This window comes from Octopus bimaculoides, chromosome 10 (assembly GCF_046866305.1).
Source record: "Octopus bimaculoides isolate indiv1 chromosome 10, ASM4686630v1, whole genome shotgun sequence".
NCBI classification, from domain to species: domain Eukaryota; kingdom Metazoa; phylum Mollusca; class Cephalopoda; order Octopoda; family Octopodidae; genus Octopus; species Octopus bimaculoides.
The window spans coordinates 9,247,278-9,262,063 of record NC_142937.1 but is presented as its reverse complement, the minus strand read 5'-3'; the positions used below and the strand labels follow the sequence as shown (position 1 = coordinate 9,262,063).

At 36.0% G+C, this 14,786-nt stretch overlaps 1 protein-coding gene across 1 annotated transcript in view; it reads right to left on the bottom strand.

The window, feature by feature from the left end:
• LOC106868824 (splicing factor 3A subunit 3) overlaps positions 1 to 14,786 on the bottom strand; it is a 114,234-nt gene that overhangs the window by 52,114 nt on the left and 47,334 nt on the right. The window contains exon 14 of the mRNA XM_014914285.3: positions 8,057 to 8,167. Coding sequence (XP_014769771.1) covers positions 8,057 to 8,167 — 111 coding nt within the window. The remainder of the gene's footprint in view (positions 1 to 8,056; positions 8,168 to 14,786) is intronic.

Here is a 14,786-nt window from a genome sequence, read left to right as displayed (position 1 = left end):
AATTTTATTACTATGACTATTTCAACTTCCACTTATAAAAAAAAAACCTTGTGTAGGTTGAAAAAACTCTAGTGATAAGTCATAAATAAAAATACATATGTATGTGTGTATGCACGCATATATATATATATATATATATATATATATATATATATATATATATATATATATAGGTATGAATGTATATAAACATACGTGTGAGTGTGTATGAGTGTGCATATATACATATACAGATGTGTGTGTGTGTATGTATATCAAATATAATGTGAAAAATAATTTGTGTGTCAGTGTGTCACACTTCGCCCCCCCCACCCCTCTCACTATTCATTGCCACTTCTACTATTGCTCATGTTGGGGTGAGAGTAATAGTAGGCATAGAGACGGTAGTAGATTGCCGGTTGTAATGGTAATGGGGTGATAGTAACAGTATGAGCTGTAGTTGTGACAGAGGCGGAGGCGGAAGCGACAGTGATGATGGTTGTGGTAGCTTAAGCAGTCAGGGACAACGGTGATAGTAAGCAATGTGAAAGACAGTGGCAATGGTGGTGGAGGGGAAGGCGGCAAAGTCAAAGGTATTGATGGTGGTGGCATCAGAAGTCTGAATGGTGTGTGTATTACAGTTGTGGTGTTGGTGATGGTGACCATTGGAAACAACAGAAAGTGAGAGAGAGAGAGAGAGATAAAGAGGTTAGACAGAAAAAAAAATTCCACTGGTCCCTGAATGGGAAGACAAAAAAATATTGTTTATCATGCAGCTTTGCATGATAAGTTCAAAGTTGACAAATTATATGATTGTTTTGATGAAAATTGTTCATTACTTCAAAAATACTCTCTCTACTCTTTTACTCGTTTCAGTCATTTGACTGTGGCCATGCTGGAGCACCGCCTTTAGTCGAGCAAATCGACACCAAGACTTATTCTTTGTAAGCCTAGTACTTATTCTATCGGTCTCTTTTGCCGAACCGCTAAGTTACGAGGATGTAAACACACCAGCATAGGATACAGGCAATAACAAAGATAAACAAGAGTTTATCAGGAATCAACTGGTTTTATATGTGTTCATTACACACCTTTGTGAATACATATATTTTATATAAATCTGCATATTTCTAGGAGTGTCTTCTCTCCTTCAAAACATATTGCATTACTTATGTATATATATTGTTCCAAAGATCTCAGTTGCATGTATGCATTTGTCTACAATATTATATGTACAAATAACCAAACAAGAAAGCAACTGAAAAACCTAAATAAACATTTAAAGTAAAATAGTCTCTCAACCCTAACCTTTCCCAATTACAGTTTAAAATTTCTTAATGGAAAAAATAAAACGAATCAACTTCAGTCTGACATAAGCTGGGCAACCAACTAATTCATGTACAAACAAGTTTTTGTGAACCTAAAAAAAAAAACAAAAAAAAACAACTTCCTATACAAAAGGATGTTCTTGAATATGACACACCTATTTACACAGTCACTTCTATGTTCAGCTGAACCTTAAACAATAACGCTATTTCTACATGAACCCAAACAAAATTTCACAATTGCTTTCTATCAACCCACAGCTTAAAATCACACTTTCCTCCTATCTTCCCCTATTCCCCTTTCTGCACATCTACTGCCCCAACATACCTACACTACACCTAATTTTCATTTCAGTTAGGCCCACTTAACTTCCCTCCACAAAAAAGAAAAAACTTGCCAAAGACTTAATAAAACTAAAAGGAACAAATTATAGCACAGTCTGATGAAGGTGAGTAAAACTTCAAAGTCGCTGTCAACTTTTTCCTTGTAAAAAGGTGTGTGTGTTTGTGTGCGCATGCGCACACAATTCTAGTTAAATGATCGACACCAAGAAATAAAATGTTATCATATATGTTAAATGAATATACAGTAATCCCTCGACTATCAGGTGTTATGTTCCAAAGCCCCCTGCAATAGGTGAAAGTCCACTAAGTAGAAACAGTACTGTACTGTATTTTTTTTTTATTATCTTTATAATCTGTATATATTTATTTTATTATAAATGCAAAACAACACTACAGAGGAAACGATGCAAGCTTAAATAATAAACCGCGATAGGTGAACTGCAATATGGCGAGGGATTACTGTTTACACACACACACACACACACACATTTTTTTTCTCTCCTTGTTTCTTTCTGTGTTCCTTTCTGTGGAAGAGCGTAGGCTTGAAACGTTAAAGACTTTTTCAATTCCCAAGCGTTATACTAATACATCTATTTGTTTTCTACACCACCTGTCTTCATCTGTCGTTTTTTTGTGAATTCTACCTGTATATATATATATATATATATATATATATATATATATTCTCTGAACACAAAGGTAGTACTCTCAGTACTTGCAGCATTAAAATAACTGGAGTGATTCAATCATTAGCCATTAGCAGGATGAAAAGGGAAGTTTAACAGAATATATCTGCTTAGAAACAAAACTGGTAAAAGAAGGTGACTGGCAGTGGAAGGTAATGAAGGACCTGAATATATATATATATATAATTATGTGTATTTCTTCTATCTTAATGAATAAAAATTCTTCTGATAGAATAAATGGGTTAATAGAAACCAACATAGCAAAGAACACAAAATAACTGTGGTTTAGTTCCTGTTTTTAAGGCAGGAACTCCTTGAAATTTTGGGTATTTGAGTATATTGTGTTGTCCAACCCACTATCCGGCAGCGTCCAATTCTCTAACGGTTTTTTTCAAATGAATCAAGTCATAACCTTATCCATCTATTGTTTTCATAATCGGTCATAATGTCTTACATTTAAGATGATTCCCATGCTTTCCCTGATGAGAAGGTTACAACTTTAATATCAAAGATCCCTATGGATCACACAGGTTGTAATCCTTTGAAACATATGTAGGAATAAAGTATGCAATTATAACATGCGTTTTCTCCATTCATTAAATTCTTAAATATATATATATATATATGTATATATATATATGAAGAATTTTGTAACAATCTCAACATGTAAAATAACTTTACAGAAAGAGTTCAAACAAAAATGAAATAATAGAAATATCTCAGAAATATAAGGAACATACTTCTTTTTTTTTTGTGTGTGAAGCATCTTAGCAAAGAGCTAGATAAACATGAAATGAATTCATGTCAATCATAAAAACCTGAGTTCATTTAATATTATGCTATGTTCTCTATTGCAATGCTTTACATGAAACAAGTATACTCATTATTCTTGCAATATACATATACACACATACATACACACACATATAAATACACACACAAACGTTTTGCATGTACACATGCTTTACATATATTATAAATTTATGAAAAAATAAAAATTTCCCTTAGAACATATCTAACTCAAAATACACATAACTGTAAAAAAAAAAACAAAAAAAAAAAACAGCAGCTACAATACCAAACAATAAACACACACAAACAAACATAAACACTAACGCACTCAACAATCATTTTTAACAGATTTATATTACAAGAAATCATGTAAAGCAAACAAGTATCTACTATTTCAGCAGATGCTATTCTCTCTCTCTCTCTCTCTCTCATACATACATACATACATACATACATATATATATATATATATATATATATTATATTTTGTATTTGCATTTCACATTTCTGTTTCTGCACATGCAGCATGTTTTGTCAGAAACTGCCTATTGCTTCAAATATGATTATTTTTCTTTACCCCAGAATAGCTTAGGCATTGCATGTATGTATCCATGCTTACATGCATATGTGAAAGAGAGGGGGAGGGGATGGAGAGATAGAGAGAGAGGGAGGGAGAGAGAGAGAGAGGGAGGGAGAGAGAGAGGGAGGGAGAGAGAGAGAGAGAGAGAACCGTCTTCATTTGCAACAATTCTTTCAGTAAATAAAAAAAAGTAGTTTCATTCCATGAAAATTTGACCTTTCTTAGTTTCGTTTTTATGGTCTACTTAGATGGAGAAAGGCTACAACAGCAACCTTTGTAGTGTCTCCAAGATTGCTTGAAGAGAGAGAGGGGGTAGTTAGGAAACACAATTTAGGTTATTGCAGAAGGAAGCTGTGGATTACGGCATCAAGCTATCCTCAAACTGGAGCCCTGGTCCAAATACTACCAACAGAATGGATTCACCTAAAGACAACCAAGCATAAGGTAGTGACTTTAACCCTTTTGTATTTTAACTTTTAGCATTTAAACCAGCCATATCTGGCCAAAATATTTTATTTGCTTCATGTTCAAACTGACCAAATCTGGCCCCTCACACCTACTCTACAATGTCATTATAAAAATAAACTACAACATTGCTGAAATCATGAAGCCACAAGATAATTCATGATTTATTCTGGCGTTGGGCCCCACAGGAGTAATGACCAAGACCTTTGGCATTATGTCGTGCTTAAGAAAACCCATCAAGCCAAGCAAAATTGCAGTCGTGACAGATACTGGTGTCACGCAAATTGGCATTTGTGCAAGTGGCACATAAACACATGCTGGTGGCATGCAAATGGCACCTGTGCCAGTGGCATATAAAAGCACCCATTATACTCTCAGATTGGTTGGCATTAGGAAAGGCATCCAGCTGTAGAAAACCATGCCAAATGAAACTGGAGTCTGGTGCAGCCTTCCAGTGTGTCAACCCAGTCAAACCGTCCAGCCCATGCCAGCATGGACAATGGACGTTAAATGATGATGATCATGATGAATGTGAACAAATAAGCATTACATTTGACAGAGTAATCCGAATGTTAAAGAGTTAAACCAGCTGCATTCAGCTCATATATTCTACCTGTTTTGTGCTCAGACTGGCCACATTCAGCCTCTCACACGTACCCAACAATGTCGTCCTAGAAATAAACAATCATATCATGGAAATCTCAACGTTCAAGATAATGCATGATTAATTCAAAGCAATGTGAGTAAATAAACATTGCATTGCCAGAGTAATCTGAAAGCTAAAAGGTTAAACTGATCAATAGAATATGTTTGCATTCTTATTTCAATCACAGCTAGGCTTTCTGATATTTAGATACAGTTCAGTCCTGATTCATGCAATGTTGCAATATATTATTTAATTAGTGGTCAGGGACTCTGCCCCATCCTTCAGACACACCAAGAAAGAACAAACAAAATGAATATTATTATTATTGTGGTGATAATAAGTAGGAAAACACTCTTGTTAATGTAAAAAGAGAGAATATAGCTTCTGACAATGCAGAAAGTTTGATAAAATCTTTATATTTCAGGCTCAAAGGCCCATCTACAGAAGAAAAGAACAGTCTAACAAAAGTCAGGTTATGTAGGTTCCGTTAAGCCATTCAAATTCCCTAGCGTTTATGCCAGAAGTTGTCTATTCTTTTTTCTCTTTTTACATTCTTCACTATTACAATGCTTCAGGCAAAATACAATGTTCTTACTATTGTTACTGATAGTAACATTTCCTTCCATTCGTACAGTGCTATAAAATGTAGTGGATTTGATATACTTGGTTGAACTGAACCCGCTACAAGCCTGGTACTTGCATTGATAACATTGGTTTCAAATTTTGGAACAACGCCAGCAATTTTGGAGGAGCATGCAAGCTGATTACATCAACACCAGTATTCAACTGGTACTTATTTTATCGACCCCCCAAAAGGATGAAAGGCAAAGTCAGCCTCAGAGGAAATCAAACTTAGAACATAAGTCTGGACAAAATGTCACTAAGCATTTTGCCTGGCATGCTAACAATTCTGCTTTAAATTTGCAGTAGTAATATAGAAGAGATGATCAGCAGATTTGATCTGAACTGATTTAGAATTCAAAATGTAAAATGATAAAACCAAATTCTATAAAACATTCGTAAAAGACTAATTTAACCCTTTAGCATTCTGACTGCTGTCAAATATAATATTTATATATTCACATTGCTTTGAATTAATCATGCATTATCTCACAGCTTTGAGATTTCAGTGACAAGATTGTCTAATCATAGAATGATATTGGAAGGTAGGAGTGGGCAGTTGGATCAAGCTAGTCTAAACATAAAACACATGAAATATCTGAGCCTGATATGGTTGGTTTAAATGCCAAAGGATTAAATATTTATCATAACACAAAGGGTCAGAAGGAGTACTAACTCTTTACATTCTGATGCTCTAACATTTCTGCCAATCCACTGACTTTTTATTATGCCTAACATAGACACAGGGCAGGAGAAGAGAAACAGTAGATTAAATCAGTGCCAGTCAGTGAGTGCTACTTCATATATCTATCACAGAAAAACTTTGGAAGCAGAAAAAATAGAAACAGACTCATACTTCAGATTTGGCTAAATTCAGCTGTCAATGTTTTGTCAATTATGCCAAAAATTAAAAAGAATAAAATGCTTAGACGTAAACTAGAGAATAAAGTCTACACCAAGGTATCACAGAGATTATTCATCTGTGAGTGTATACATTGTGTGAGTGTATGCGTTGTGTGTGGTTTCTAATTTAACTGTCTCAAGATGTCGGTAAGTCATTGGTTATATAATAAATGAGTGTCAATAATTTTACTGTGCTCCACTACTTCTCACAATTCATGTAATTATCATTAATTTCAAAGCCCTTCCTCCAATCTTCTGAGAATATATGAGATCATTCGTTGACTGAAAACATTAATTTCCTGTCTGTTGTAATCTCTACTGTCTGTTATTTTATTTTATATATTGAGATTATGTAAATATTGCTTGTTTCCATTTCACTTTTCTTTTTTTTCTTTTTTTTTTTTTTTCAATTGGTTTAGAGCAGTGACTCTTAACCTGTGTGACAGTGCCTCTTTGGGTTTGGGATATTGTGAGCTCACAAGAGAAGGGCAAATGTCAAATGGTCACAAGTTATTTGGAGGTGCTGTGATTTTCTTTAGAAATAAAATATTTTAACCAGGAACAATACTGATATATCAAACACATTTTTAGAAGAAAACATCAATGTCAGGTTTGGAGTATAAATAGGATACCGTGTTGTTAGTGAGCAGAAACATAACAGTTGAGTTCAAGCCCTCGCCTTCTTTAGTAATTTTTCTAAAAAGAATTTACACAGGGGGCACTAGTCCAAGTAAATATCTAAAAAAGAGGCAAGGCTCATGATGGCTGGAGTTGCATAAAAACATTAAAAAATAAGGATAATTAAACCACAGACATTCAATACAACGAAGTGTTATAAAAGATAGAAAACCACTGGTTTAAAGGAAGGTGCTATACCAATGGTAATCACTGTCTCTCCAAGAACAATGAGACTGAACATTTCTCTTGAACAACAGCAAATCAACTAATGCAGGAAAGATATGGCTTATGTTCTGGGGGAAAAAGAACTAAACATAATAGTTAATATGGATCCAAAGAGACGGCTCAACATAGTTGTGAGAGCAAGAATAATGATGATGACGATGATGATGATGACGATGATGATGATGACGATGATGATGATGACAGTGATAACAATGACAATGATGGTGATGATAAAAGCAGCAGTGTTGCTGGGTAGCTCCAGTCAGTTTCTCTTCATTGATATATGGTATGAATTAAGAAACAGAACAAAGTGCTTCAGATAGAGAAAGTGATATCAAAATATACGCTTAGTCATGCTTTAATGTAATTTAAAGGTTATAATTACAAGATAGAACATATAGCGTTGATAAACATAATCACAGAGTTAAACTAAATAAACAGCTTCATAGGAGTGAATTAATTAAGCTCTGTCGTGGGTTACATAGTTTCAACAAGTAATTATAGCTAGATCTTGATGACCTAACTATAAACTTACAGCAAGGTTATTAAGACCTAGCAGGGTAATTAATGAGGCCATCACACCTTTAGTGTGAACAAAGTCTTAAAGTTTACAATAAAGTGTGTGAATTCCATGTTAATAAGAACGTCTCAAGACGAAGTTTTTCATGTACCAATATATATATTTCAACATAAAAAAAAAAGAATATGGAAACCAACAAAAGAAAATAGATAGGAAAAAACAAAGAGAGATAAAGGAACATAAGTGCTGCAAAAGATATTTCATGATCGGGAAGTAAATTGAAATACTTACTGCAAAATGCCTCTGGAAAGCTTTTGGTCCCCTGTATGTGAAGTTACCACAGATCTCACATGTATAACTAATATTCAGGCCATGAAGTCGATACAGCCAGTATGGTATAGGCTAAGGAAATATAAAGGATAAAATTAATAGTATGCAATGAATTTCCTACCACAGAAATGTTAATTTTATACAATACATATTTAGTCTAGCTCTAAAGTATTTTTTGGATTATAATCATCATCAAAGAAGAATATGTTTGTTCCACAAGCAAAAGCCAAAACAAATTCTTGGGTTGATTCCACACCTTCCATTTACAAGTAATATAAAAATAAATTTATAGTAGAGCAAGACTGTCTCTTCCCCGCTCTGTCTGCCTGTCTGTATGTATGTATGTATGTATCATCATCATCATCATCATCATCGTTTAACGTCCGCTTTCCATGCTAGCATGGGTTGGACGATTTGACTGAGGACTGGTGAAACCAGATGGCAACACCAGGCTCCAGTCTGATTTGGCAGAGTTTCTACAGCTGGATGCCCTTCCTAACGCCAACCACTCAGAGAGTGTAGTGGGTGCTTTTACGTGTCACCCGCACGAAAACGGCCACGCTCGAAATGGTGTCTTTTATGTGCCACCCGCACAAGCCAGTCCAGGGGCACTGGCAACGATCTCGCTCGAAAATCCTACAGGAGCCAGTCAGGCGGTACTGGCAACGGCCACGCTCAAAATGGTGCATCTCATGTGCCACCCGCACAAGAACCAGTCCAGGGGCACTGGCAACGATCTTACTTGGCTTGCCGGGTCTTCTCACGCACAGCCCATTTCCAAAGGTCTCGGTCCGTAGTCATCGCCTCGGTGAGGCCCAATGTACGAAGGTCTTGCCTCACCACCTCAGCCCAGGTCTTCCTGGGCCTACCTCTTCCACGGGTTCCCTCAACTGTTAGGGTGTGGCACTTTTTCACCCAGCTGTATGTAATTATCCAGTTTATTTCAAGATTTCTTGCCAAAAGAGAAAGAACCGGTTTCTAACTTAAATCCAAGGTTCCTTCAATGGAATTTCAACCAACAAACAGGGTATTTTTGTATGTATGTATGTATGTATGTATGTATGTATGTGAGTGACATCGCTCCTTTACAAACATCATGTAAAGGTCTTTGAACACTTTCATCAGAGATGTCAGACACATTCTGAATGTTAGCTGGACCTTAAAAACTCCAGACATACAGGTCCTGAGGACAGCTGATATCTTGAGTATTGAAGGTAATAGTGCACAAGCACCAGTTACATTGGACTGGACACCTTATTAGAATGAAGGATAGCAGGATCCCTAAGCAGATGCTATATGGGGAACTTGTGAATGGAAAGAGACCCTGGCAGAAACCAAGGTTGCGATTTAAGGACTGTATCAAGTCCTCATTAAAGGCCTGTGATATGCAGGAGACTGACTGGGAGAGCAAAGCCTGTCATTGCCACAGATGGAGGAAGCAGATTAAGGAGGGGGTCGACACTTTTAAGAGAGCACGTATTCTGCATGAAGAACTTAAGCATGCTTCTCAAAAGCACACTGCTGGTGTAGTGTATGGGGAAAGCTTGGTTTGCAATGTTTGCAATCATGTGTGCTTGTGAAGAGCAAGGCTCATTAGCCACCAACGGAGCTGCAATGTTACTGACATCACAGAGCTTTCTACTAACATATCCATGCATAGTCTTCTGCTCATATAGGCTCATCCTTTCATCTGATGATATGTTGCGGTAGAGTCGTGCGACTTCTTTGGGCATGTATTCTAGGTTATCAGATAAAGAGTGTTGCTCAAGGAGTTGCCTTCCAAGTCTTATGATGTTATCAGCTTCATGTATGCAAATTTGGTCAAGGGATGCACTTCGACGCTCGGTGGTTAAAAGATGTTGCCGAAGGGATATGATACGACATTCAAAGGCATTTTGGATTGATGTTAAGCCTCTGCCGCCTTGTTCACGTTTTAGGTAGAAGAGGTCCACATCACTGTTTATGTGGAAATTATGTGCGCTTGTTAGTATTTTTCGGGTTTTCACATCAATATCTCAGGTCACATCAGGCATCCAAACAAGCAGCCCAAATGTTGGTATGAGTACTGGCACTGCAAACACATTGTGGGTCACTGTTTTATTGAACGCAGAGAGTTCTGAGGTCCGAATTTTCTTTATTCAGCTGTAATATTCTTTAGTGGGTGTGTGTGTGTGTGTTAAATCTTTATATGTATTGGGGGTCAATTCCCCCATGACAAATTACAGACACCACTACTTGCACAAATGAACTAAAGTCAGTTCAAGCAAGCAGTGGCTTCCTCATTTCCTCAAAGTGGAAATGAAATTCACACCAAACCTCAAAGCTTTCAGAAATGAGCTGCAACCTCTAAAATAGGTGCCAAATTTCCCTCAAACCAAAAACCAAGCATGCAGCTCAATTTCATCCTCAGTTCAGAATGGTTTCGATCCCTAAGCAAAATGTCAAGGATATCAAAACTTACCACCAACTTTCTGATATAAATCTGACACAAAGGTACAACTATGCAATCTATAAGACTGAAGTAACTTGCTCAAAAATGTAATTCTTACTCCTATCATTCTTTTCTCATTCATTTTGGTTTCTAAATAAAATTCCTCAAGTGTTACTCTTGGTGCAGATTTTCAAACTAGATCAATTAATTTTGTCTTTAACAACAATATTAACAACAAAAATTTTGTCACTGTTGACTGGACCATTTGAAAGGGTAGTGCTTTAGCTGCGATTCTTTTATCTTTTCCTTGTTTCACTCATCAGACTGTGGCCATGCTGGGGCACCACCGCAAAGAATTTTAATCTAACAAATCAACCCCAGAACTTTTTCTTTCCTTTAAGCCTGGTACTTATTCTGTCGGTCGCTTTTGCTGAACCACTAAGTTATGGGGATGTAAACACACCAACATCAGTTGCCAAGTGGTGGTGGGCAACAAACACAAACACATAAACATACATGTAAACACACATATACACACACGAGTGGTTCCTTTCAGTTTCCATCTACAAAATCCACTAACAAGGTTTTGGTTGGCCTAAGACTACAGTAGAAGACACTCACCCAAGGTAGCATGCAGTGGAACTGAACCCAGAATCATGTAGTTAGGAAGCAAACTTCTTACCACACAGCAATGCCTACGATTGGTCAAATTGCCTTTGGATCCAATCTTTGTGTCCCTGCTTATGAAATTGGGCATGTAGCACTGATGTACTTAATGTTTCACAACATTGCTTATATAAGCTACAAGCTGAGTTCTTTGTATGTTTAGTTTGTTTTCTTTGTTTTTGCTTTATTTTTAGCTCTGCCTTAGCGAAGGCAGCGGTATTGTTTTCAGTTGTGTTTGTTTGATTGTCCATGGACAAGATATCTCAAAAACTGCTTGATGGATTCAGCTGAAACTTTCAGGGATGTTTGGCCTCATGACAGGGACAAACTGATTAGATTTTGGGATCAATCCGGTACTGGACAAGGATTCTGGATTATTTGTTATATTTACTTTACATGATTACAATCTTACATTAACTTTCAAGTCTTTCTCATTTATCTCCCTTTAGGCTGTAACTATTTTGAATGGTGAATTTGTTAACTTTGGCTAAACTATTTATTATTGTTACTAAATTTTCTTCAGCCACCTTCACATTTCATGACTACCATTGGGATCGGTCAGGTACCAGACATGGTTTCTAGATTATTTTTCCAGATTTTTTACTTAATTTTTGAGAGCGGTCGGGTTCGTTTTTAGCATTCTCATTTATGAGAGCAGTCGAGTTCATTTCAGATATTCTCATTTCAAAAATCATCTCTGGCTAATCGTTGAGAGGATGTTGGTGTTGACTTGGCGGAGGTTTGCGCTCTCTGAGTGCTCCTGTTATTTTTGTTATTACCTACTCTTGTACCCGCAATACAGTTTCTGCTTATATTTAGAAATTCCAGAATTGTATAAGTCTTGACCATCACAGCATTATGTTCAATGCTGGTATATTACAATTTATTTTACTATTTCCATGACAAAAAAAAAAAAGAAAAAGTAAAAGAAAAAGATAAAATTAAAAAACAGAAATCCAAAAACCTTCGTAAAAAATAATTATCATAATCATCATTATCATCAATATCATCTACAGTAAGCATAATTAAAATATATCTTCTCTCTTCTTTATAATTAGCTGAAAGTGACAAGTGGTATTGGAAAGAATAGACAGAGAAGAAAAAGAAAATACAAGAGGTAGTAAAAACTAATGATCCAAGTAGGAGGGGGGTGACTAGACTTTATAACATATTCCATGAAAATATCTGTCATATAGCATTAACAGTTGCATGATACTGATGGCGGTGGTGGTTGTGTATAGCGTGTGTGTGTGTGTGTGTGGTAGGGGTGACCATTAAAAAGAAGGTATTTCTATGCTGTAGCACTTTACGGGCGATATATCAAAATCAATTTACCTAATGGAACAAATCAGCAAACTCAAATACATAAACGACATGTGTCAGCAATCTAGAGAAAAGTTCTGAACCACAGAAAGAAAGTCAAGAAGCCTTATTGAACAGTGGTAACTCTGACTGAGAAGAGAAGCCATATAAAACTACTCGCACAGAGACTGATTTCATTTCATTTGATTTACCAGCAATCATAAACAAGCAGATGCAGTTTTCGTCTCTTTCACTTTTTGTTGTTGCTTTTCCCCTCCATCCCCAGCTATTTAGCAATCACCAACACCAGCCACCAGCACCAGCATCATTCATTCACAAACATCCAAAACTACTCTGCAATATACAAAGCTTTTTTTTTTCTTTTTCTTTTTGCTTAGTTTTTAATTGGTTACTATAGTGATGAGAACTTATGTATGAATTTAAAATTTTCAACCAAGCATATTTCTTTTCTGAAATATCAAATATATAGTGTGGTTAAGAAGTTTTTTGTTTTTGCAACCACAAAGTTCCAGGTTTGACATCACTGTGCAACAGCCATAGATCAGAGTCTTCTAATATATCATGGACTGATTTGACCAATATCCTTTGATTGCAATTTGACAAACAAAAACTGTACAGAAGTCAGACTTGATCTGTGGTAAAGATATCAAAGTGTAAGTTCAAATCATTTGAGTGTTATTAAGTGTTTTCTATATTGAGAATCTCTGAATTTCATCTGTTGACTCTATAATACACACACATATGCATACGTATACATACATAAATATACATTACATACGGGCCTCACAGGCAAAGTGACTGAGCTCCTTTTGAGCATTGGACTTCACAGAGGCAAAGAAGCTGGGTTCCTTTTGAGTGTTCGAGACCTTTGGCATTATGTCATGCTGGAAGGCTGCACCAGACTCCAGTCTAATTTGGTATGGTTTTCTACTGCTGGATGCCCCTCCTAATGCCGACCACTCCGAGAGTAATGGGTGCTTTTACGTGCCACCTGCACACGTGCCATTTGCCTGACATCTCGGTGTTTTTATGTGCAACCGGCACGGGTGCCATTTGCATGACACCAGTATCTGCCATGACTGCGATTTTGCTCGGCTTGATGACATTTCAACCAAAGGTCTCGGTCTAGTTGAGTACTGGGGTCGATGTAATCAACTAGTCCCCTCCCCTAAGAAATTTCAGGCCTTGAACCTATAGTAGAAAGGATTATTATTATTATTACATAACAGTAATAACTTACAGATCAGACTTACAGACAGACATATAACAATATAAATTGTTTACAACCCAGGTATTAACTGTATGAATGCATTCAAGTGTATATATGTGTATGCGCATATGTATTATGTGTGTATGCATGTGTATATATACATACATACACACACACAAACAGGTGTGCACACTGACACACACATATGCATGTATATGAAAATATACATAGTAGTATGCCCATGGAAAAATGGAAGAGAAAGAGTTCAATACAGGATGGAAAGAAATGTCTTTTCCATTATCCTTTTATTCAATCTCCCATCTTGAATGAAAGAATATAAATGGCTTGAAGCCATCTGTGTTCTGCTAGTCAATCTTAATTAGGAAAAGTGGGGATAACAGCTGTCAAAGGAATGCTAGAAAAAAAAAGTGAAGTGAAGAGGGGGAAAAACTATTGGAAAATGTCATGACAGCTAGATAATTATAATAAGGTGTGAGAATATTCCCACAGAGATAGAGAAACAAAAGAAAAGGCAGCGACAGAAAAAAAACACAAAGAGATTTGAACTATTGTTATGTTTTTTTTTTAATCCTTTCACAGAATAGAATTAGCTTGCTGCTATTATTAATATCAGAGTGGTGGAATGGCAGAAATAGTAAAGCAATGGACTAAATAATTTATAATATTTAGTTAGTCTCTCTGCAGCAGTAGATCTCAATCTCATTTTGACTTTGTAGTATGCATTGGAGATCATACAAAAACTTTCTAGCGTATTTTCAAATGAGAAGTTAAAAATTACTGATGTACTTCAAATGAAACGGTAAAAAAAAAAAAAAAAATTAACTATGTTTTAAATTTTTAAATTTACGAAAAAATATAGAATGCAAGCTGTGTTTTGGTTAGTTACATTTGTGTATATAACAAAATTATGAGTAAACTGTTTTTCAAAATAATCAACATTAGCATGGATTTAATTAAGCCTTATATTACATTATTAAAATGCTGTAGTGGAGGCACAATGGCCCAGTGATTAGGGCAGCAGACTCTCGGTCATAGGATCG